This window comes from Sebastes fasciatus, chromosome 20, assembly GCF_043250625.1.
Source record: "Sebastes fasciatus isolate fSebFas1 chromosome 20, fSebFas1.pri, whole genome shotgun sequence".
NCBI classification, from domain to species: Eukaryota; Metazoa; Chordata; class Actinopteri; order Perciformes; family Sebastidae; genus Sebastes; species Sebastes fasciatus.
Window position 1 is genome coordinate 12,799,072 of NC_133814.1, and position 21,563 is coordinate 12,820,634.

The following is a 21,563-nucleotide window of genomic DNA, read 5'->3' on the forward strand; positions in this document are numbered from 1 at the left end:
ACATGCACTTAATGTCAACCCGAGTGTGACTGAAGATTTGGGATGCACAGCAGTCCTTCCTCTGTTCTGTAACTCGTTTGACTGAAGCAGCAGAATGTGTGAACGAGTGTGCTGAGGTAAGTGCACGTGTTCGTTTACGTGATCCGCCAAATCTCTCCTGACAATGCATTTTGTTGTGCTCTACATACTGTACATCCATGTATTCTTAATGAATGTGTAAATCAAGTTGACATAAATACTACTACAGGGTTGTAGTAGTTAAAGATACACATTTTACACGTTATATGACTAATCTAAAAGACACATTTTGCACAGCCATTGCCTGAAATTAAATACAAGTGTTCATCATATTCTGCTCCTTAATGGCCTTTTACAATTAAATGTTTTCCCCTCCTGTAAGCAGGGAACTCTGTGAAGGAGAAAGACATCAACTAGTCAAAAAGATGTGGAAGTTCCAGAAAAGTTTGGGCTGTTTGTTCCTCCTCTGTTGCATCTGCTTCACTGAGTGCCGGGTGCTGAAGTTTGTCGTGGCTGTAAGTTTCCTTTTCTTCCTGTGTGCATGATTAACAATGATGACATTTCATATTAAGCTGTCTTACAACCTTTTAGATCACATAAGACTGATATGACTGTGCATTTGTTGCTGATTACACTGTATTTTTCTGCTCAGTGAGCGTTATTATATTTACACATTTATTGCGACAAAGGATTACTTTGAGCCTAAACTCCAACAGTGTCGAGCGTATCTCTCCCAGACACTACTGCTCCCTTCATAAACCTCTTTGCATATCTTTCTTTAACACCATAGTTCAGTGATAGAAAAAGACAATTGAGGGATTTAAGTGAAAATCACAAATGTTTTTCCTATGATGTCCTCTTGTATGTTATACTAGTGTGTTTGTCAATTACAAATGTCTATTTTCTGTTAGTTTATAATTTAATGTAGCTTGACAGTTATTACTTTAGCTAAAGTAATGGTTAGATTTGCTACGTGCTATCTAGTAATTCAATTTTGTTAACTGCCTCATTAGTCTGTTTATTATGTGTGTTGATTGAATTACATTTTTATTGCGCCATTATTTGCTAATAATTAATTGTTTAAAGGGACAGTGTGTAGGATTGCAGATTGCAACCAACTGAGTACCCCTCCACTCACTCCTCCCTTTCCAAGACTGCCGTAACATGAGCCACTGAGTGCAAAACCGTGGTAACGCCGTTTGCCTCGCTCAGAGGTCATCCTTACCATAATAACACTACATTAGGAGCAACGGAAGTAAGACGGTGGCTGGCGGTACCACGGTTTTACACTCCGCGGCTCACGTTACCGCAGTTTCACAAGCTTGTCGGAGAACTACGCTGGCCTTCAGGTAACGTAAAAACATGAAAGGCTCTCTCTAGATCCAGTGTTTGGTTTGTCCATTCTGGGCTACTGTAGAAACATGACGGAGCAACACGGCTGACTCTGTGAAGAGGACCCGCTCCTTATGTAGATATGAAGGGCTCATTCTAAGCTAACGAAAACACAACAATTCTTAATTACAGGTGATTACACACTAATGAAAACAATATTGAATATTATATTCCATTTCTGCTAATAGATCCCCCGAAATGTTACACACTGTTCCTTTAAATGTGTTTTAATTCAACTGTCCTATTCCATTTTGGCTTAGTTCAGTTTGAAGGTGTTTTGCATCAAAAAAGTCAGTGGGTGTTGGAAAATAACAATTATCTCTAAAAGCAACCCATGACTTTGTTGACTGGACTCTGTGGTTTGCTTTTTCTTGAGGTTTCACATCCAAATTATATCTGAAGTTCAAATCACTGTGGTGCTAACAAGAGTGACTCAGATGTGTCCATAATCCAGTTTAATCAACCTGTGTGTCATGCCACTGCTCAGAAAGTGAGTCCTCTGGTTAATAATACTAACGGAGCAGTCATCAGAATGACTCTTCTGTGTCTCAAATCCAGGCTGAACTGTCCAAGATCACAGGTTTCTATTTCTGACTTCTGTCTCAGGGTGGATTTTTTCCCTAGAGTACACAGTGTAATGGCTGGCACAGCAGCGTGGCGTCTGAATCCATGTGACATTATCTGTTATGACTTTTAAGGTGTTCCGACATGGCGATCGATCACCTATCGAGTCGTATCCCAGGGATCCTCATGGGGAGGAAGTGTGGGCTCAGGGATTCGGACAGCTGACTGAGGTATTGTGAGTATGTATTTGTGTGTGTGTGTGTGTGTGTGTGTGTGTGTGTGTGTGTGTGTGTGTGTGTCATCATTATCATTTTGGCAAACAGGTTTTGGCAAACAAAATAACCAAATATGTAGAGCTTTTAGTTTTAAATAGTGTAAAAATTCCACTAATCTCGATTTTCCCTTACTTTTCCTGTCGTGGGGGGCTGGAGTACGGTGGCCCTGAGGTGCAAAAAAAACCCAAAACCACAACAATAAAACCAATTTAAAAATCCAAAACACAAAAATATGTCAGAAAACAGTTGTGTTTTGTAAAATGTTGTTTTGTTTTGCACCTCGGGGCCACCATACTGGAGCCTATCCCAGCATCAACTGGGGTGACACCAGTGGGCTCTGATAAGTGAAGCCAATGTAGAAGTGCCTTAAACCTGCATTCTCTCTAATAGCCAGCAGGGGGCGACTCCTCTGGTTGCAAAAAGAAGTCTGATTGTATAGAAGTCTATGAGAAAATGAGCCTACTTCTCACTTGATTTATCACCTCAGTAAACATTGTAAATATGAGTTTATGATCTCAATCGCAACTCTTCTTCAATACAGCATGATGTTCATTTAGTAAATTATGGTCCCATTAAGAGTCAAACAGACCATAAAGCAGGGTATGCTTTAGAATTAAAAAAAATTCAATAAAACTTCATATAAAATTTGACAAGAAATTCACGTACAGAGTAAGTACAAAAAAGGCACAAGTCTAAGCTCTTTTGTAACTTTATATAGGCGCAGTAGCTTTAGATGTGGGGTCAAAAATCACACTATATTTCACTTGTGATCTGTAAAATCAGTTTAAGTCTTGAGATGGAGGAAAAGCTTGCTGTAGCATTTTAATTAAATTCCTTCCTACTGTGACATTGTTCTGCTCTCGGGCAATTAGCAGGTTTACGGTGAATAAACGTATCACTCCTGGCTCTAGGAGGCCCCGTAGAACGGGTGAAAATGTGTTATTTTATGTAAATAAGTTGAATTTGACCTTAAATCTGCCAAATCTACAGCAAAAGGTCAGATTCGACAAAGATTAACGGCGTTCGCAATTTTCCTTTCAGCTGGGCATGAAACAACAGTTTGAGCTGGGCAGGTTTCTAAGGAGGCGGTATGGCAACTTTCTCAGCGAGGACTACAACAACAAAGAGGTAGGTGTGTGCATACATGTGTGTCCATTTCTGTTGTTTTTTTAATTTTTCTTCAGACGTCCCCTGTGAGCCTGTGTGCTTCATTGTCACATAATGCGATTGTCATGTGTGCCCTCGGCCTAACATGTGAAATCATGTGTCTGTATTAGCTGTAACACCGTACGCTAAGTTAATGAGCATGACTCATGTTGGTGATATCACTGCCACGACCTTATAATGTGCCACAACATGTGTGGTAATTTTACCCCTGGGCTCCATGTACAGTAAACATGCATGCCCAGCAATACTGTCATTATGTTCTGATTTCTGCTTTCTTTTCCTGTCTCTGTTTTCTTAACACTTAACACTCTTTTTTCTCTCTTACCCATCCCCCCCTCTCTCCATCTCCATCTCCATCTCCATCTCCATCTCCATCTCCATCTCCATCTCCATCTCCATCTCCATCCTTGCATTCTGTCCTCTCCTCCCTCTTAAATAACACGCAATTACCACAAAAATAACAGCTCTCCTCAGTACCTGTCACTGGCGATTTGTCGCCCAAGTCTCTGTCAACTTGCACCGTACCTTTCCCCGCGCTGCCATGTCTGTTTTAATTTGACAAAAAAGGGAGGGGGAAAAAAAAGAAGCGTTCTCGGCATCACAGGAACATCCAACCTTATCAGCGTGATTTACTGTGTGCAAAAACCTGACACGGGGTGACAGAGAGATATAGACGAGCGAAGGCTGATGTCAGAAGAGATCACAGTAAGACGGATCTTTTTTCCCCTCCCTCCCTCTCTCATCCATTTGGATCTCTTCTGACTCCCCTCCTCTTCATGTTAAGGGAATACCTCAGTTGATTTACAGCTCGCTCATGATACACCGCTGCTTTGCTGGGTGCACTTATTTTTACATCTGTATTGTATAAAAATAGAAACAGAAATGCATTTCCACTTTCTATAAAAAGTAAACCTGATTGTCCCATTTGGAAGAACAGAAATCAGCGCCAAGCCATGTCGTACCAACATATGGATGCATTTCGTTCCCTCCATGTTTCCAACAGTTCTACGTGAGGAGCACTGACTACGACCGCACGCTGATGAGCGCCCAGGCCTGCCTTGCTGGGATGTTCCCCCCAACCAGACGCCCGCCTCCCATCATGCCCCAGTTACTGTGGCGGCCTATTCCAGTGCACACCGTCCCCAGGGCCCAGGACAAGGTGGGCTGCTGAGCCACATAAATATTTCCTTTCACACGGCAGCCGCACTCCAAATAGAAACTTGTACAAGTTCATTTGAGTCTCTCTCTGTAACGCTCCATGTGGCTGCCTGTGTTCACCTCAGCTGTGAACCTGCTGCGCTGAAATTCCCCACTGTTTTAAAGTGTGAAACGAACATATAATTGTGCCCAGAAGACTTGCAGTACCCGCAGTAAATGTGCATTATTTCCACTGATGCTGTTGTTTTCGATTTTCTCAAGCTGTTGAAGTCTCCGGGCAAAGACTGTCCAAGGTTCAGAGCGCTGATGACGGAGACCTTTGAGAGCGAGCACTACCAGAGGTTCCTCAGGGCTCACCAGGTGAGACAAACCACAGAAGAAGATTGTACTGTACTATAACTCATCCTCAGTATCTATTCAATGACGTTCTACTCGCAGCTCAGTTTGTGTTAAACATCACTTTTCCATGAGTCATGTGCCTGTTAACCACTAAAAACTTGTTTGTAACTCTTGAATTATATAATCAGAACTGCTGTGAATAATACTTTTTCCTCACCTTCTTTTCTGCTTATCCGTGCCTCCATTTGTAAATTAACAAACACTGCGAAATGCACATTTGTGTAAAACAGTGAAACATATACTTCACAGTTGCCGGTGCCAACGTTATCGGCACCTCCGGTGGACGTGTTAGTTCTGCTGTAGACATTGTGTCCTCTCAGTGATTTTTCTCAGGCACGGTGACTCCAGTGCCTCGAAAAAGCTGCACAGTGCAATTTCTCTCACATTCTCAGAGACGCTAATTAACGGTTGGATTGAATTAGATTAAGAATTACAATGAAAAGGTTTTAATTAAACAGAGTCCCATGTGCTGCCTATTAAGGTGATCAGGACGGAGCCCTCCTGCGTTGAATTTTCACACCCTCTGCTGGAGGCACAGTACCTACCTGCAAGACCCGAAATGGTGCCATTTCTCAACAGTCACTGAATCAATATACAACACTAATCCATACAATTAACCAACTAAATTCAGCAATGTTTTACTTTTTTTATCAGTGCATCTGCAAAAACAACCCCCCCAAAAAAGTTTATTCCCATAAAAATGGCAATTTAAGTGTTATTTTTCTTCGAACATTATCACCGGAAAGGATGAGTTCAGTGTTGTGGTGGAGAGTAATAAGTGCTGTACTTGAGTGCAATTTTGAGTATTTTCATTATATGTTACTTTATTATTATACCCCACAGCATTTCAGTGAGAAATTTTGCACATTTTAGTCCACTATGTTTATTTGACAGTAGGAGTAACTACTTACTCATCAGATTAAGATTTTAACAGACGAAAATCACATGATAAATTTATAGAATATTATGTATTGTTAAAGATTAAACCAGTGGTTTCCAGCCTTTTTGGCTTCATGACCCCCTAAAAAAAAAACATTGTCTAGTTTGGGCCCTTCAAGTTTCAGATGTTCCCCTCTAATCTTCTGACAGCTTTTCATTTAAATGACTTAAATGGACAGTGTGTTGCATTTAGGGGAGATCCAGAAAAGGATAGATGGATGATGATTAGTAAGTAGGTTTTCTGCACCTCAAAATAAGAAAAGAAAGTGTTTTCGTTAGCTTAGAATGAGCCGTTTATATCTACATACGGAGCCCAGGATAGACAAACCAAACTCTTGGCTCTAGATAGGGCCATTCGCATTTTTTTGCATTTTCGTGTTTTCGTGTCGGCCATCGTAGTTCTCCTACACGCTTGGCACACGGGAGAAGTTTCAGTTGGTTGCAATCTGCAACCTCACCGCTAAATGCCGCCAAATCCTAAACACTGTACCTTTAAAGAAGTATCCAATATTTAACTGAAAAGCAAAAGTCCCAAATATGAATAAAAAAATAAAAATCATTCGTTATCTCATGACATTAATTTAATAGCCGTCAGCGTATCGATAAATAGCTGCAGCTCAACACTGGACTAAACTGTATAAAAACAAGCTCCACCCAGTAGGGCCATCTTCAACAGCTAAATACTCGCTGTGACTTTGAATGCAGAACTTTTACTTATAATGGAGTAATTGTAGATAAATGTATTGACACTTTTACATGAGTAAAGGGTCTGAATATCTCTTCCACCACTGGTTGAATATTATGTTCTAACTCTTTTCTGCACATTGCAGTACTTTGTGGAGGGACTTTCCAACTACACTGGCTACCCCGTCTCCAAACTGGTTGGCAAAAAGATATGGAGGGTCTACGACACTCTTACCTGCCAGGTATACTTGATGTTGCACACATAAACCCAATTATACTACCTGTATTCTTATAAAATCTTCAATTACTTATGAGAACCAACAGCAGCTGCAGAGCAGTGAGACAAACAAAGAGAAGGGATCTGTTTCCTTCAACACGTCTGCAGAGAGATGGGGATGGGGATGGGGAAGGGGCGTGGGGAAGCGTGGGGAAACCATTTTTATACATACAGTAAGACATGAATAGGACAACATATTGAAATGATAATTAAAGCATTGTGAGATGGGTGGATTCTAGGCCAGGTTGAATACGCTCATTCACACTTGCAAAATGAGCATCTGTTATCTTCAGACCGCCTCTAAAAATAGCCGGGATAATGGAAACGATGAAATGCAGCCATTTAAACCCCCTTTGTCTAGATTCATGTGTTGTGTAATGTGATTATTAGCGTGGTGCGGGGGTAATGAATGCTATTTTCTTGTGCAGAGGATCCATAACTTGACTCTCCCACGCTGGGCCACCCAAGACGTCCTGGACACCCTGAAGAGAATTGCATCATTCGAGGTCATGTACAGCATCCTCAGTCACAAGCGGAAAGAGAAGGCCAGGCTCTCGGGAGGTGAGGGATTCACATTAGAGGCAATTAATTTAAAGCGCTGTTGTGAGAAAAGAGTAAAAAAAGCTCAGTGTGTCTAATGTTGTGACTGCTGGCGGAGGCTTTGTTTATGCCACCGACTGCAGGGTAAAGTGCTGGGCCGGGCTCCCCAAAAGCACATTAGCACATATGAGCTAATGGAACAAAGATGATTACAAGACGCTCAGTAAGGTCAAAACGATTGGTGTCTGGGAAAATTCCATTTGCACTGTTGACACTGATGTGTTAATTTACCAGGGGTGCTGCTGAACGCCATCCTGAGGAATTTCTCCAGGGCTGTCGAGCAAGGGAGCTCTCTCAGATTCATTATGTACTCAGCTGTGAGTTCAAACGCTTGCACACATTCAGAATCTATCGTCGTTTATTGTATCTCCTCACCTCCTTGATGTTTCTCGTTCCAGCATGACTCGACCCTCATCACCCTGCAGGCGGCTCTGGACGTGTACAACGGCCTTCTCCCTCCATACGCTTCCTGTCAGCTCTTTGAGTTCTACCAGGAGTATGATGGGTAATGACGTCCCCTGCCTGCTCTCTTTGCATAATTAACACGCTTTATCTAGGTCAGATGGCCAAAACGCGCCACATTTTGAGCACTGTTTAGCCGCACCATTCTGTTTTTCCTTTTCAATTCGATGGCAGGCATTCAGGCCTGCGTCGGCCAAATTAGCACATGATACAATTTACATAACACTTACCACAAGTGTGTGTCGTCTCATTGTGTTAATCCCCCAGTTCTTACACTCTGGAGCTGTATTACCGCAATGATTCCTGGCGCGACCCCTACCCCAACGCTGTGCCAGGATGCAACGGGTTGAACCCCTGCCCTTTGTCCATGTTCACCGAGCTGGTGCGGGACGTGCTGGCGGACGACTGGGAGGCCGAGTGCGGCTTTAGGACGAGATTGTCAAGCACAGGTGAAGATTTCTTACATTCTTGCACCGACTTCTATTTCGACACACATTTTGGCATCGTTAAAAACACTTCGCTGCAATATGTTTATTCCTGTGTGTTCACTTCAGGGACCGCAGTGTGGGGGATTTTCAGCACAGACTGTCTGATTTAAAAATATCAAGGCTTTTTGGAAACCCTCCAAATGTTCCATATTCGCATATACCTAAAGCACAGGATTGTTGTCTCCCACAGGTGTCATAACAGTTCTTGCAGTGGCCGTGGGTCTCCTGGCAGTGGCGCTGTTGTTCAGCATAGGAGTGGCGATCCACAGGAGGAGAGCGCACTACTCCAGGGAGGTGTAGTGCAGACGACTGTCACGCATGTGCCAAAAGTACAGAAAGGTGCTCCTCTAATAATAATGTGCCATGTATTTTAATATTTAAGTTCCTTATTGGGTGTGTGTGGAGGGGTTTTGTGAGCTCTTTACTTCTTCTTCTTCTTCTTTTATGAATTATGTTTGTGTGTTAAGAAAACATATTCAAAATAAATAATTATTTCTAGCAGGCATATATTTTATTATCTTGACAGTGTGTGCTCTACATACTGATATTCACTGTCCATTGGCTCATATCATTTCACATTCTTTGCTGTTCGGTGTCTCACTTCTTCTGCGCGTCTATGGCCATGGGAACTGTGGGATGACAGGGCAGATGATGAGAGTTAGATTTTGTTGCCCGAATCGAATAGCTGTGTTTCATATCCACGCTCAAACAATTCAATTCTGTTGCAGCTGTCATTGTAAACACAGAGAGCTTTTTAGCTTTGAGTGTGTATCACATCATCAAAACTAACCACGTGATAATCGTCTGTACTCCACACATGAAAAGGAAACTCATCTTGCCCTCAAATTACCAACGCTCCCCCCCTCCTCCGTCATCCCTCCCCCTCCCATCTGCCTCCACCCTCTCATCCTTTCTCATCCCCTCCGTTCTTACGTCGGACGTCCAGCTTGCACTCCACTTCATCGGTGCCGAGCTCGTTGACGGCCACGCAGGAGTATCTTCCTCCGTCAAAGGTGCCTGGCTTGCGAATGTTCAGGGTCAGCACTCCCTGGTTGTTCCGCATCAAGAACTTGGGATCCTCACTGATGATAATATTGTTCTTCCTCCAGGTGATCTTAGGCTGAGACGTGAAAGAGCCAAATTAATAAATAATCAGGTGCAACAAATCAAATTCTTAGAATACAGAAAGACGTTTTTTTTTTTTTGCAACATCGTTTGATATGAAAGGAGACTGTTGGTCCCTGTTACAGCGAACTTCAGACTTTAAAGAGGACCTATTATGCTCATTTTCAGGTGCATACTTGTATTTTGGCTTTCTACTAGAACATGTTTACATGCTTTAATGTTCAAAAAAACACTTTATTTTTCTCATACCGGCTGTGCTGCAGCACCTTTTTTCACCCTCCGTCTGAAACGCACTGTTTGAGCCTCTTCCACCACCCCCATCCCGAAAATCTGCTCTGATTGGTAAGCTGGCCCACTCTGTAGTGATTGGTCAATTGAAACAAACTTTTCTGACTCCGCTCCAGCTCCGCTCTAACTAGCTTTGCTTGAGGGCGTGCCAAACTAGCCTTTAGGCAGGTATTATGCAAATGTGTTACTTGGCAACATCACCACGTTACAGAAGAAAAGGCTGGACTTCAATCAAGGCATTTCAGACAGTTCAGGAGCAGTGTTTCTGTGGAGGAGAGTAACTCCCTTTGGCGTGGACTCTTTGTAACTTTGCAGACCTTTTACATGCCCAAAAAACGATATGACACACTAAAGGAAAGAGAAAAAGCACAAAAGCACAATAGGTCCTCTTTACTTTGCTTATGAGAACCGGCACTGGCAGCCTTGTCCTGTGACTCACTCTCCACAGGCTATTTTAAACATGCGTATTTACCTTGGGGAAGCCTTTGACGGAGCAGCTGATGGCGGTGCTGTAACCGGCCACTACAGATCTGTCAATCAGGGGCTGAGTAAACTTGGGCACACAGCACACGTCTTTCTCCTTGTAGGGGTTTGACTTGAGCTCCAGGCCTATGGAGAGGGGTGGGAGGGCAGACAAACTTAGTCAACCCCCATAAATCAGAGCAGAAATGTGGCACATTTGACCTGACAGCTCAACAATGATAGTGTAAATGCATTCTACAAACACACACATTCTCTACTGTATGCGCACACACCTGTTTTGGCAATGACAGCCGTGTTCTTGCTTAAGCACGCGTCCTCGCTCAGGCCGCAGAGGTTTTCACTTAAGACACGGAACATGTATTCGTTGCCGATGATGAGATCTGAAGATGTGCAGTTTGTTCGTCTGTTGTGCTCATAAATAGTGAACCAATCCTGGAGAGGGAAGAAATGTGATATTGTCACATTTAAGACCACAAATTGAGCATATAGAATAAGTCACACTGGCCGGAGGTAATCTCAGCATTACTATAGGGATGACCTATAGACCTTCCTCTCTCACCTTAGTCTTCATGTCTGCCTTCTGGATGGTGTATCCAGTAATCTCACAGTTGCCGTCGTCCTTGGGGGGCTGCCACTCCAGCGCTGCATTGAAGCCCCAGACTTCTGTCACATGCAGCTTCAGAGGAGGTCCAGGTTTATCTGAAGTTTATAAATTCAGTTGTGATGAATTTCACATAGTCCAAGGTGTGTTTTTCTTCAAATGAAACGATTTCTTAAATGAACAGTTTCCACTGAAATGCAGACCTTGAGAGATAAAGTAGAAACGGACGTCCCCAGTTGCAGAGACCTGACAATCTTACCCACAATCCTGATGACAAGGCTGGCTCTGTCCTCCATGTTCTCGATCTTTAGCACCAGCTCGTATGTACCAGAGTGCTCTCTCTCTGCGGCGCGGATGAAGAGGATGCTGTCCACATTTGAGTTACGGACGTTGACCATCTTTTCGTCCAGGGGTTGACCATCCTTGTACCAGGTTGCGACAGGGCGTGGCTTACCCTATACGACACAATAAAACACACAAAATGGATAAATGATAGCACAAAATCTCTTTTATTTTGAAGTGGTAGATGGTAACTTCTAATGTGTTAGCTGACAAAATACAGTACAGGCAGGAAAGAAACAGAAACATAATCACTGTGTGTGTTATAAGCTACTGATTTACAGGAAAAGGAGAATCTGCTTTTCTTTAGAGCTGTCAGTGTTTCTAACTATTAAAAGGGCACTCCTGCAATGAATAATAATGTTTAAAATAAAATAAAATGTGACTTTTCTCATTGAAAGAGTACACCCCCAATTTAGCTTTGCACTACGATGGAAAGTTAAAAAAAAATAATGAAAACCGATGCAGCAGAACCAGAGATGTCGTTTTTTTATTCAATGCAGCTCCCTCTGGAGCCTCAAAAGGCTTTATAAAATGTTTTCACATATGCAGTAGTGCTGCCCAACACCTGTAAACAGACTCCCTTTTAAGATATAATGGCTTTATATGTTATAGTTTAAGTATGTAACAGTTTCCAACTGGTATTTACAGTATTATCATATTGTATATTTCAGTAGATGTTAAAATAGCTCTTCATGCAAAACACGCAACAGATCCAGTAGGTCTCTAACCTGGAAGGGGATGGTCAGGTTGATCTTTTCTCCTACTCTCCTGATGTACTTTGTTCTCAGGTCGCGAGGGAGGCGGATCTTAGGATACTCTAAAGCAGGAAAAGACATCTTATTAAAATACACTGCATTATACTATGATGGTATTATTAAGCATCTGTTCACAAGCACTAAAATGCCCTAACTGAATATGAGGTGCTCTTTGACGGGTGTCTGTTCACAACTAATCCTGACTGACTCACCCATGATCTCACGGATGGTGACGGGCTGTGACAGCACCGCTGGAGGGCTGCGTCCAGCAATGTTTACCGCCGCCACCCTGAAGTTGATCTTCTCTCCCGTGGGGAGGCCACGCACCATGAATCCGTGCCTCTCACAAAGTTCCTGGTTTGCCACCACCCACTCAGTTTCTGAAATAAAAGACAATTAAGATGCAGTAAATCACAGTGAGTGGGATTTGATTCTTGTTACTTGTCATGTTTTCGTTCTCTTATTACAGTATTATACTGTAGACATTAATTCTCTTATGACTTGTGGCATTTTTTAAACTGACTTCAGCTATCAAATACACTGTATGTCCTTAAGTTACAATTTGAGAATGTTGGTCCATGAATGCTCAAATGTTTTTGGTTTCGTCACCTCCTTCCTTGCAGTATTCAATAACGTAGCCATCCAGGCCCCCGGCTCCAATCTTCTCCGGGGCTTGCCACTTCAGGGTGCATGTGCTGTCCGTCACGTCGTGCACTGACAGACGTATTGGCTCGCTAGTTGGGGCTGAGGGTGACAGAAAGAGAGACTCAAGAGAATCACTGGGTTGAGTGAGGATGAGGGATGCACCAAAGGAGGAAGCTGAGGATGACTGAGTAAAACATAGCTGTGATGCGTACCAATAGGCATGAAGGGTTTGGAGGTGAGACTCGGCGGAGACATGCCAATGCTGTTGATGGCAAACACCCTCATCTCATACATAACGCCTTCAATCATCCTCTTAGCCTCGTATGTAGTCGCTTCGTATACATCAAAGTTGAGCTTTGTCCATCTGGTGGAGCCTTTCTTCTTCCTCTCCATGAGATAACCTAATGGAGGAAAAACAGAATTTAAGACTCACAGAAACCCTATAAATGTCCTGAATATATGCCCAGCCCATTAAATATGAAAAGGTTAAGACAAAATCCATCCTTTACCTTTGAGTGGTGCACCGCCATCGAATACGGGAACATCCCAAAGGATGCTGGCGCAGTCCTCTCCCACTGATTCACATCTGACATTCTCAGGGGGGTCGGGCACATCTAATTTAAGGTTACAGTTAGTGCGTCCATCGGAAAATTTTAAAATCATACTTGCATTATACTCAGATCTTCACTCACCCACAATCTTCACAAACAGCATGGCCTTGTCTTCTCCAGCTGGGTTGGTAACACAGATGGTGTAGTTGCCCTCATCCTCCCTCTCAGCCCCCTCTATGACGAAGCAGCTCAGGTCTTTCCTGGCCTCCACCCTTACGCGCCCCTCAGTGTTTGAAATTGCCTAATAAACAGGAAAAGCAATGTTCTAAACGCCATGAAGGGAAGCTTTGCACTAGTACGTCTAATGTGCTAAAGATGCAATCCGCAATTTCACCTTGAGAAAACAACATTGGGACCTAACTAAATGGGTCAGTGGGTGATTAAGAACGACATTTAATTTCACAAATTGTGGGTGGCGTTAAACGTGACACTAAAATGCACACACAGTTTTCTTTAGCAAAGGGTTGGGCAAAGAATCTCTGGGGTGGAAGGGTGAAAATTACTAAGGGGCACCTCTACCATGAGCAAGGTTAAAAACAGGCTTCATCCTAAATCTACCCCAGAGGAGCACAGAGAGGCAAATCACAGAGGCATTCGGGCCAATCAGAAGGGCATTTATGGGCCATTTGACAAGAGAAAGACTTTGGCAACTTACCAGTGGTCACCAAAGCATTTCACCGATGTGACATTGAGGCAAAATAAGAAGCATGGAGTTGTCCCACTAGTAGGGCATAGACATATCCTGTTTCCAAAAAAAGGGCGCCAAAAACATCAGGGATAGTCTTTTTCCTTTGCCCCGCTGTGCCCCTAACTGCCTCAGGGGACAAAAAACCCATTGGTTGGGTCAAATCTCAACAGAACAGCAGTTTTGTTTTCTGGTGAGGTGGCATTTAGCTGAAGCCCAGTGAAAGAGACAAAGAGGGAGAGGAGATAGTGAGCATAAAAAAACAGGCCACGACACAGGTTAGGCTGACCTTCCAACATCATGGATGCCATGGTCATCATGAATAAATAAGTGGTCAACATGATTTTCTCCTTTCATACTGAAGTTGGCTGTTTTGTTAGCTAAAGCCAAGTTCACACTACATGACTTTTAAAGTCATCAGATCGCTGTGGCCTACTGTTCATACGACACAACTTTCTGTCTGGTAATCGGGAGTCTTTAATCGTCTTTAGTCGTTATGGTTTTCACACTACATGACTGACCGGCGATAGGTCACACACTACAAGATCTGTCACTTTGAGGAATCCCCGCTGAGGTCTCCAAACTGCGTTTTGTCCCAAAAACACACGTGAGAAATACACGGTAAATGACGTGATACCATGTGCGAGACACATTGCTGATGTTGTTGTTTTTGGCACGTGTTCACTAAATAGCCTGTTTCCACACTCTTTTTTACTATTTATTCCTCTAGGTGTAACAACTTTGCTCCGTGTTGCAAATGCAACACATACAGTAAGTTCCTGTTTTTACAGGCGACCCCTCCTCCCCCAGGTTTCCCCTCAACGCATGTCTCGCGCTCTCATTGGCTGTAGCTCGTGGCCGGAGTCCTGACAGGTCCAGATATTTAGTATGCTAGATATCTGGAATATGTCGGCGAGCCTCTTGGCGCGTGTCTTTGAGCAGTTCAGACATGCCAATGTGCGAGCAGCGAGCCAACTCCAAATTGCCACTGATCTGGGGCTTTGTTGGGGAGCAGAAATACAGGGCTAAAGTCTGTGAACTATAGGCATAAGTTATGTCTGCTGGATGACTTGTCTCTGATAAATACGCGTGTGTTTTTGTGAAGGAAGTGCCATCTCATGGTGACACCCTGCAATTGAATGAATGAGCGTGTTTACAGTGGAATCTAGAAAAGTCCTATCAGGACGAGGAGAAAGGGGGGAGACTCCCAGCGGCTGGAGGTTGGCTGGCAGCCGGCTCGGAGGGGAAACTCTGGGTGGCTGCATCGCTATAGTGACCCTTAACTTGTCACATCCTTACTTGATCGCCTTTCGACCAAACACAGGTGGGTGCTGGCTCTCCAGTGATCTCCACATCCAGACGGAGTTTGTTGCCGGCCACCACAATGATGGTGTTTTGGGACACCATGTTTCCGCTGGTGTCCAGGTGGATCTTTGGAGGATCTGGTTAATGTACAAAGAGGAAGTGCGTGTAAAATTAGGTTTGAGATATGAAGATTAAAAAGAGTATTTGTAAACTGAGGTAATTCAAGGCTATACCTACCTTGTCTCGGCACATAGTCGACCTTAATTTCTGTTTTGAGAGAGAAAAAAAGACAATGTTATGTAGACTGCTGATGATTAATGCACCCATCATAGCACCTTTGTAATCATTCTTTCATTCTCACCCAAGAAGTTGAGTTTGGCAGAAATTGACAGAGCGTATCCATCAGGAATAAATGTGTAGTCTCCAGCATCCTCTGGCTTCACATCATCAATAAGCAGCCGATGAAACCTGAAACAAGCAACAGAGAGGATATGACGCAAGGGACGGATGAAAAAAGACTAGATAAACGCAGAATGCGTGTTTCTCAGTTATGACACATATCCTATAAAGGCTTTTGAATACATTCACGTGTCCTCGTACCTTCCGATGTGAGTAATTTTGATGCGTTCGGATGGCAAGACCTCCACGCCGTCTTTGTACCACTTTCCTGTGACCTTCTCATCAGAGACCTCACACTTGAACAAAGCCTGGTCTGTTGCCCTGACTGTCAGATCAGCAATGTCCTGCAACACCTCCAGCTGTTTTTCTGAATAAGACATTGTAAACCACAAGAGAGCAGTTCAGGCGGGAGAGAAGAGCGTGTGAAGGTAGGGGGAGGAAAGGGAGGATAAGGTTCATGACGGCAACATCTTGACACCCACTGCCATGAGTTGTTAGTTTGTTTGTAAAGAGAGGCGTTAAGCCCTCGGGCTAGCAGTTAAATTCAGCTGCATCGTCAGCACTGCATTTAAATGACAGAAAATCCAGACTAAATATAATAAATCTATATAAAATAAAATCTGTAATCTGATTCTTTACAAAAGAAATGAAAAAAAAGGGAAAATTAATTAAAAAAACAAATTAGAATATAATATTTTCCAGTGGTACCTTCCACCTCCAGCTCTCCTTTGGTATGCCCCCCATTTGTCCAGGCATGGTACATTCCAATGTCATCCAGCGTGGCCTCCTGGATGATGAGCGTGTGCTTCTTTCCATCCTTCTTGAAACGATACTTCGCGGATTCCTTGTCTTTGTGAAGCTCTATGTCCTCAAAGTACCTGGACGATAAAAGAAAATGAGCACATCTCTTTGAAACACATCACTGCTAAATGTTTAATACTAAATATAGTAACAGTGAGCATGAGTCTGATGTGAATATTCAGTGAGTGCTAAAATAAATGTTTGGGGAAATATGAATGCATTCATCAATGGGAAATTAATAAAAGTCTGTGCTTGGTGAACTATATAAAAGATACTACTGTATGTTTTCATCTGTGAAATGAAATCACACACACTAACTGATAAACATCTCCAATGGGCCAATAAAATCCACACAGGCACATTCAGAGAGACTCTTGTAATAATTTGAAAGGGTTTCCCTAACACATGCTAACTGATTCATTCACTAATCTATTTGTTCTTTCGACCTTTATGTATAACCTATTTGCAAAGCCACATTGTGCAAAGTTTCACAATGAAAAGAGTCTAAATTTCTATGAAACATTTTTATGTGACAAAGACAGACTTTCTCTAGAACTAGTTGAGTTGTACAAATGTCTGCTTTAATTCTGCATTGAATTAAAGCCTGAAATCATCCCCAACTTGATTAAGCCTATATATTGCTAAATTACAGATATACTGACCACATGACGTGGGCGCCCTCCTCCGACACCTCGATCTCAAACTCCACTCTCTCTCCAACAACCACGTGGTAGTCATCCATAAGCTTGGTGATGGTCACAGGGGGCTCTGGGCAGAGCAGAGAGGGACGTTAACATTCATGAATTCAGCAGGATTTTTTACAAAGTCACATGAATTATGTCAGAGTTTTATTGCTGACGAACTGTCAAAAAGAAAAGATGCTGCACCTTTGACAAACACCTCTGTGAAACACTTGTCGTCGCCAACCACGCACTCATACGCAGCATCATCAGCCAGGGTCGACCTATTGATGGTAAGTGTTCTGACATTCCCGAGTGACTCCATAATGTACCTTGAAAAGTGACAAATAGATTAAAAGTATTCCTTTATCAATTCAGTGACATGTTTTAGTACAAACGTCCTCAAATGATCATGAAAAACTTAAGTTAAAGATTCTCTATACAATACAACTATTTGCTATGTAAAGATAAAGAAGAGTAATGTCTGCCTGAGCAGAGAATGAAGTCGCTCTCCCTCTGTGTGTGTTGTAATCCGAGCTTTTCTGCTTTGTTGATATAGCCGAGCCGACCACGCATGCTTTTAGCGCATGTTTTCACGTTTGTGCATGTGATCGTGCCCCACTGGCTAGCTCATGGCTGCTTTACAGCTGATAACGCCTTCCCGACCAACTGAATCAATTCCCCAGTATGAACACTCTAATAGCTCTTATTTAAAAAATTAAGTGTTTAAAGTTGTAAAACGCACTAACAGCTGAATCCAGAGTTATTTCCCTTCCTCCGTTCATGTGAGTGAGACCCAGACCGAGGCTGGAGCGCATTGGGACCAAGTCATGTGACCGAGCAGACGCTACTCCACCAATCATCTCGGACGCTACTCCGCCAAGATCCGGGTACTTTTCCAGATGGAAGTCGAGCCATTTAGGCTTCATGCGCCACTGAGCAACTCTCATAAGAATGACCGGGGCCCCGGCTCCAACGCTGTATCCAGTTCTTTTAATACATCCATGCTGTCAGCACGTTAGCTGCCGCAGCCATGTTAAGATTTTTGTTTATGCATTTTCACCTGAGGCATAGATTTTTCTCACATTCAGACCTTCAAACTCATGTGAAATAATGTGCTTTTTCCTTGTATTGGTTTACATGAGGCATAAGATGCCCTGGCAGAGACTTGCTTAAAAGACCACTGTGTAGGATTTAAGGGGATCTATTGGCAGAAAAGGAATATAATATTAATTTTTATGTTTTTGTAAACAGGCTAGTTTAAGCCTAGATTGGTATTATGTTACTGTCTCTTTAAATAGGTCGATAGTTTTGCTGCACTCTGCCTCTTACTGAATAGAGCTTGAACGTATCATATATTGAAACTAAATGCAACCTCCGTACGTTAGCTGTTAGCTCCGTTATTCGCCTGAAAGGTCATCAAAGTACAACTCAATGCAGTGCGAAGATGCACTGACCTGCCACACGTTCACAGGACATAAGCCTCCTGTTCTCGTAATGCAGTAACACAGTTTTACTTGGATTGATAACTGTAATATAATTATTGTTTTGGAAGTTGTAAGCCCTTACACTACTCATTACTGGGGAAAGTACAAATATTATAGTAATACGTTACTGAGTAGCACGTTACTGCCAAACACTGCTTACTGCACTTGACAGGTAGTTTGGTACTTAATACATTTAAGCATTGTTTTCACTGATTTCAACCTCTATCTCCTACCTAGATGCTCTGAACTATCTTTACAGTGACAGGTGTAGGTGGTTACATTTTCATTAGTGTATAATCACTTGAAACTAATAATCTTTGTGGTGGGGGTTTAGGAAAGGGGTATTCTTTTGGCAGCAATCTGCAACCTCACCACTTGATGCCACTAAATCTTACACACTGGTCCTTTAACCCTCTGGGAAGCTCCTTATGACCACCTAAAAATAAAACATGTTGATGGCAGCATGGTTTCTGAGCATGAGTTTGTGGTACAGATAATTTTAGCTTGGTATTTTTAAAACACTGCCCGTCAAGTCCATCTAGGCTTGGTGATTAATTTGATCCAGCCCAACACGGACTAATAAGTAAATGTCTTGCATGGAGCTTAGCACGGTGAAAAAAAACACACCCTTAAACTGTCTATGTGAACTAAGGATAATTAGTGTGTGTGCATGTGGTTATGCGTTTAAGCATGTACTTGGCTGAGGGTTTGATCTCCTGGCCGTTCTTCAACCATTTGACCTGGACGTCGGGATCGACCACCTCACACCTCAGGACAATCTTTTTGCCTTTTTCCACTGAGTAGCAAGAGTCGAGCCTCGTCAGGAAAGCTGGGTTGCGGGCATAAAGAGAAAAATTAAGAATTAGCAACTCATTAGTTAATGAAAACCTCTTATTTTCTGTATCCGGTTTCATGGTGCCCTTTCTCTCGCCTACTTCCCTCCCCTGTTGTGCTTCCCTCTCCACCTCCCCTGAGGTAGACAAGAGGTTAAATCTCACCTCCTAACTCATTGCCTTCAACGCACCTCCACTTCTCCCCCTCCCTTAACTTACTTGACCCGACTTACCCTCGCTATGCTTGGGCTCGACGACCTTCATCTTTTTCAGTCGTTTCAGCATGCCCCTCAGGTCAGTGATGCCATTCTCAAAGGCGATTTTCTCATATTCGCTCGGATGGGCACTCTTAAGCAATTCCCACACGTCGATCTCTGGTTCCACTTTTTTCTTTGGCCTGTCAGTCAAGGGAAATGTATGTAATCGGTACTGGAGAAGCAAAATGTTTTTTTAAGGAAATAATCATATTGTGTGCAAACCAAATAACGCTCAGCTTCTCACTTCTTAGCGGCTTTCAGCAGAGCACTGAAATCCAGACTTCCGTCGTCCTCTCCAGCATCCCTGTGTGCATGGAAACAGACAAACAATATACAAACTATACAGTGTAATCCAGATCAGGCATACCTTCCGACATGACATGCTATATACCACGTCATATACCACTTGTGCTGAAAGACACATTCACACGCGGACATTATAAATAGTCTAATGCATGCTTTTTCCCTCTTGTGTATTCACACACACGTTCATGTACTACTGAGACAGGCCGAAATGCAAGCCCAGGTGCCCTTACGCTCTCTTGAAGGAGGACAAAATATCTGCCTGCTGCTCCTCCTGGTGTGCAGCTGTAACGAGAGAAGTTGCAGAGACCGCACATTAGGGCTGGATCAGATCAAAACATCAGCATGTATGGAATCTGTGGCAGCCTAAGCAGGCCAGGGTCCGTTTTCACTCACCCTCAACAGAGATTTCAAATTGGGAGCTGTCACACTTGTCTTTTGCTGTCACCTCGCACCTGTAGCCACCGGCATCTCCAGCGACCACTTTGATGACCTTCATTTCATAAGTATAGATCTGGAGGGGAGATAAGGGTAAATTACTTCTTAGTTACCTAATTATTTCTGAAGGAAGGGGATCAGATTTTCTGTGTAACACAAACCTTAGTATTCCTGTCATAAGTTTCTTTGAACTGCATGTGTTTTCCAGCCTTGCTGCCAAGGTCCAGCCACTTGCCCTTCAGCCATTTCATGGTGGGTTTTCTTGTCAGGGTGGTCGAGTCAACCTTGGCTATGATGGTGAGATCCGCTCCTGCCATTCACAAACAGCAATTATGTAATCAGGTTACACGTTATGGATTGCAACCGTTTTCTGTCATCCATCTATTCACGACGTTTCTAACCTGCAACAGCGGCTATACTTTCTAGTGGCTTCTCGACGAAGAGCCCACTGAGCTCGGTCGACCCGGGCTCTGAAAAGAAGGAGAAAGAAATTAGTTCACTTACTCTGGAAAAAAGCCCTTCAACGGCATTGGTAACATCCACAGTGTGCAACAAACCGAAGTGCAAAGGACACAGGGAAATGCTCAGACGATTTTACGAATAACCATGAAAAATTCTGAATCACACAGACTGTGCACATACAGTAGGCCTAAATATAAAAAACACAGCAAACACTAAATAATAAACCAACACCAGCCATTCTGGCTAAAAGGACTAAAAGACAAGAGGAAGTATGACAAGTAAACAGCTTATATGTACAACATATTGACATAAAAAAACAATGTGGCATTTTAACTGTAACTGTAAGTTATTATCATTACCAAATAGAGTGGTGCAGGGATGACATATTTTTGTAGGTCAACCCTGAGGTTAGCATCGCCCTGGGTTCCCTCGACAAAAAGCCAATGGGATTTTTCCATTGGGTTTTGGAATATTGGAGAAAATAAGCACTGTGGCAAACAAACGTTTATGATATTTACACGTTTTGTTCCGTAAGATAATCTCCACAAATGTACACCACTGCATCGTAAATGCAATCACTTGAAGTAAAAAGCTAACGTTAGGCTAAAAACTAACTACACCACGGTCGTATGAGCGTGAG

At 42.9% G+C, this 21,563-nt stretch overlaps 2 protein-coding genes across 5 annotated transcripts in view; one reads left to right on the forward strand and one right to left on the reverse strand.

Moving 5' to 3' along the window:
• Positions 1 to 8,926, forward strand: LOC141758541 (testicular acid phosphatase homolog). Of its 2 annotated transcripts, XM_074620077.1 has the most exons (12): positions 1 to 116; positions 404 to 533; positions 2,109 to 2,204; positions 3,291 to 3,377; positions 4,420 to 4,575; positions 4,836 to 4,934; positions 6,743 to 6,838; positions 7,302 to 7,434; positions 7,708 to 7,790; positions 7,872 to 7,978; positions 8,203 to 8,384; positions 8,614 to 8,926. In XM_074620077.1, exons 2-12 carry the CDS (start codon positions 444 to 446, stop codon positions 8,721 to 8,723), a joined length of 1,239 nt encoding a protein of 412 aa, XP_074476178.1. In that variant the 5' UTR covers positions 1 to 116; positions 404 to 443; the 3' UTR covers positions 8,724 to 8,926. The 2 variants fall into 2 exon arrangements, with proteins under 2 accessions (XP_074476178.1, XP_074476177.1); XM_074620076.1 differs by lacking the exon at positions 1 to 116 and having other exon boundaries at positions 277 to 533.
• LOC141758540 (myosin-binding protein C, fast-type-like) overlaps positions 8,910 to 21,563 on the reverse strand; it is a 26,175-nt gene continuing 13,521 nt past the window's right edge. For all 3 annotated transcript variants that reach the window (XM_074620074.1, XM_074620075.1, XM_074620073.1), the window contains 26 exons: positions 20,863 to 20,931; positions 20,623 to 20,771; positions 20,420 to 20,537; positions 20,257 to 20,308; positions 19,965 to 20,024; positions 19,697 to 19,860; positions 19,327 to 19,459; positions 17,351 to 17,475; positions 17,126 to 17,231; positions 16,371 to 16,540; positions 15,864 to 16,029; positions 15,625 to 15,731; positions 15,501 to 15,530; positions 15,258 to 15,400; positions 13,355 to 13,514; positions 13,172 to 13,276; positions 12,875 to 13,063; positions 12,627 to 12,761; positions 12,230 to 12,397; positions 11,991 to 12,079; positions 11,180 to 11,375; positions 10,879 to 11,018; positions 10,592 to 10,751; positions 10,309 to 10,445; positions 9,357 to 9,543; positions 8,910 to 9,052 (listed from right to left, as the gene is read on the reverse strand). In XM_074620074.1, coding sequence (XP_074476175.1) covers positions 9,021 to 9,052; positions 9,357 to 9,543; positions 10,309 to 10,445; positions 10,592 to 10,751; positions 10,879 to 11,018; positions 11,180 to 11,375; positions 11,991 to 12,079; positions 12,230 to 12,397; positions 12,627 to 12,761; positions 12,875 to 13,063; positions 13,172 to 13,276; positions 13,355 to 13,514; positions 15,258 to 15,400; positions 15,501 to 15,530; positions 15,625 to 15,731; positions 15,864 to 16,029; positions 16,371 to 16,540; positions 17,126 to 17,231; positions 17,351 to 17,475; positions 19,327 to 19,459; positions 19,697 to 19,860; positions 19,965 to 20,024; positions 20,257 to 20,308; positions 20,420 to 20,537; positions 20,623 to 20,771; positions 20,863 to 20,931 — 3,290 coding nt within the window. In that variant the 3' untranslated portion in view covers positions 8,910 to 9,020. The remainder of the gene's footprint in view (positions 9,053 to 9,356; positions 9,544 to 10,308; positions 10,446 to 10,591; positions 10,752 to 10,878; positions 11,019 to 11,179; positions 11,376 to 11,990; positions 12,080 to 12,229; positions 12,398 to 12,626; positions 12,762 to 12,874; positions 13,064 to 13,171; positions 13,277 to 13,354; positions 13,515 to 15,257; positions 15,401 to 15,500; positions 15,531 to 15,624; positions 15,732 to 15,863; positions 16,030 to 16,370; positions 16,541 to 17,125; positions 17,232 to 17,350; positions 17,476 to 19,326; positions 19,460 to 19,696; positions 19,861 to 19,964; positions 20,025 to 20,256; positions 20,309 to 20,419; positions 20,538 to 20,622; positions 20,772 to 20,862; positions 20,932 to 21,563) is intronic.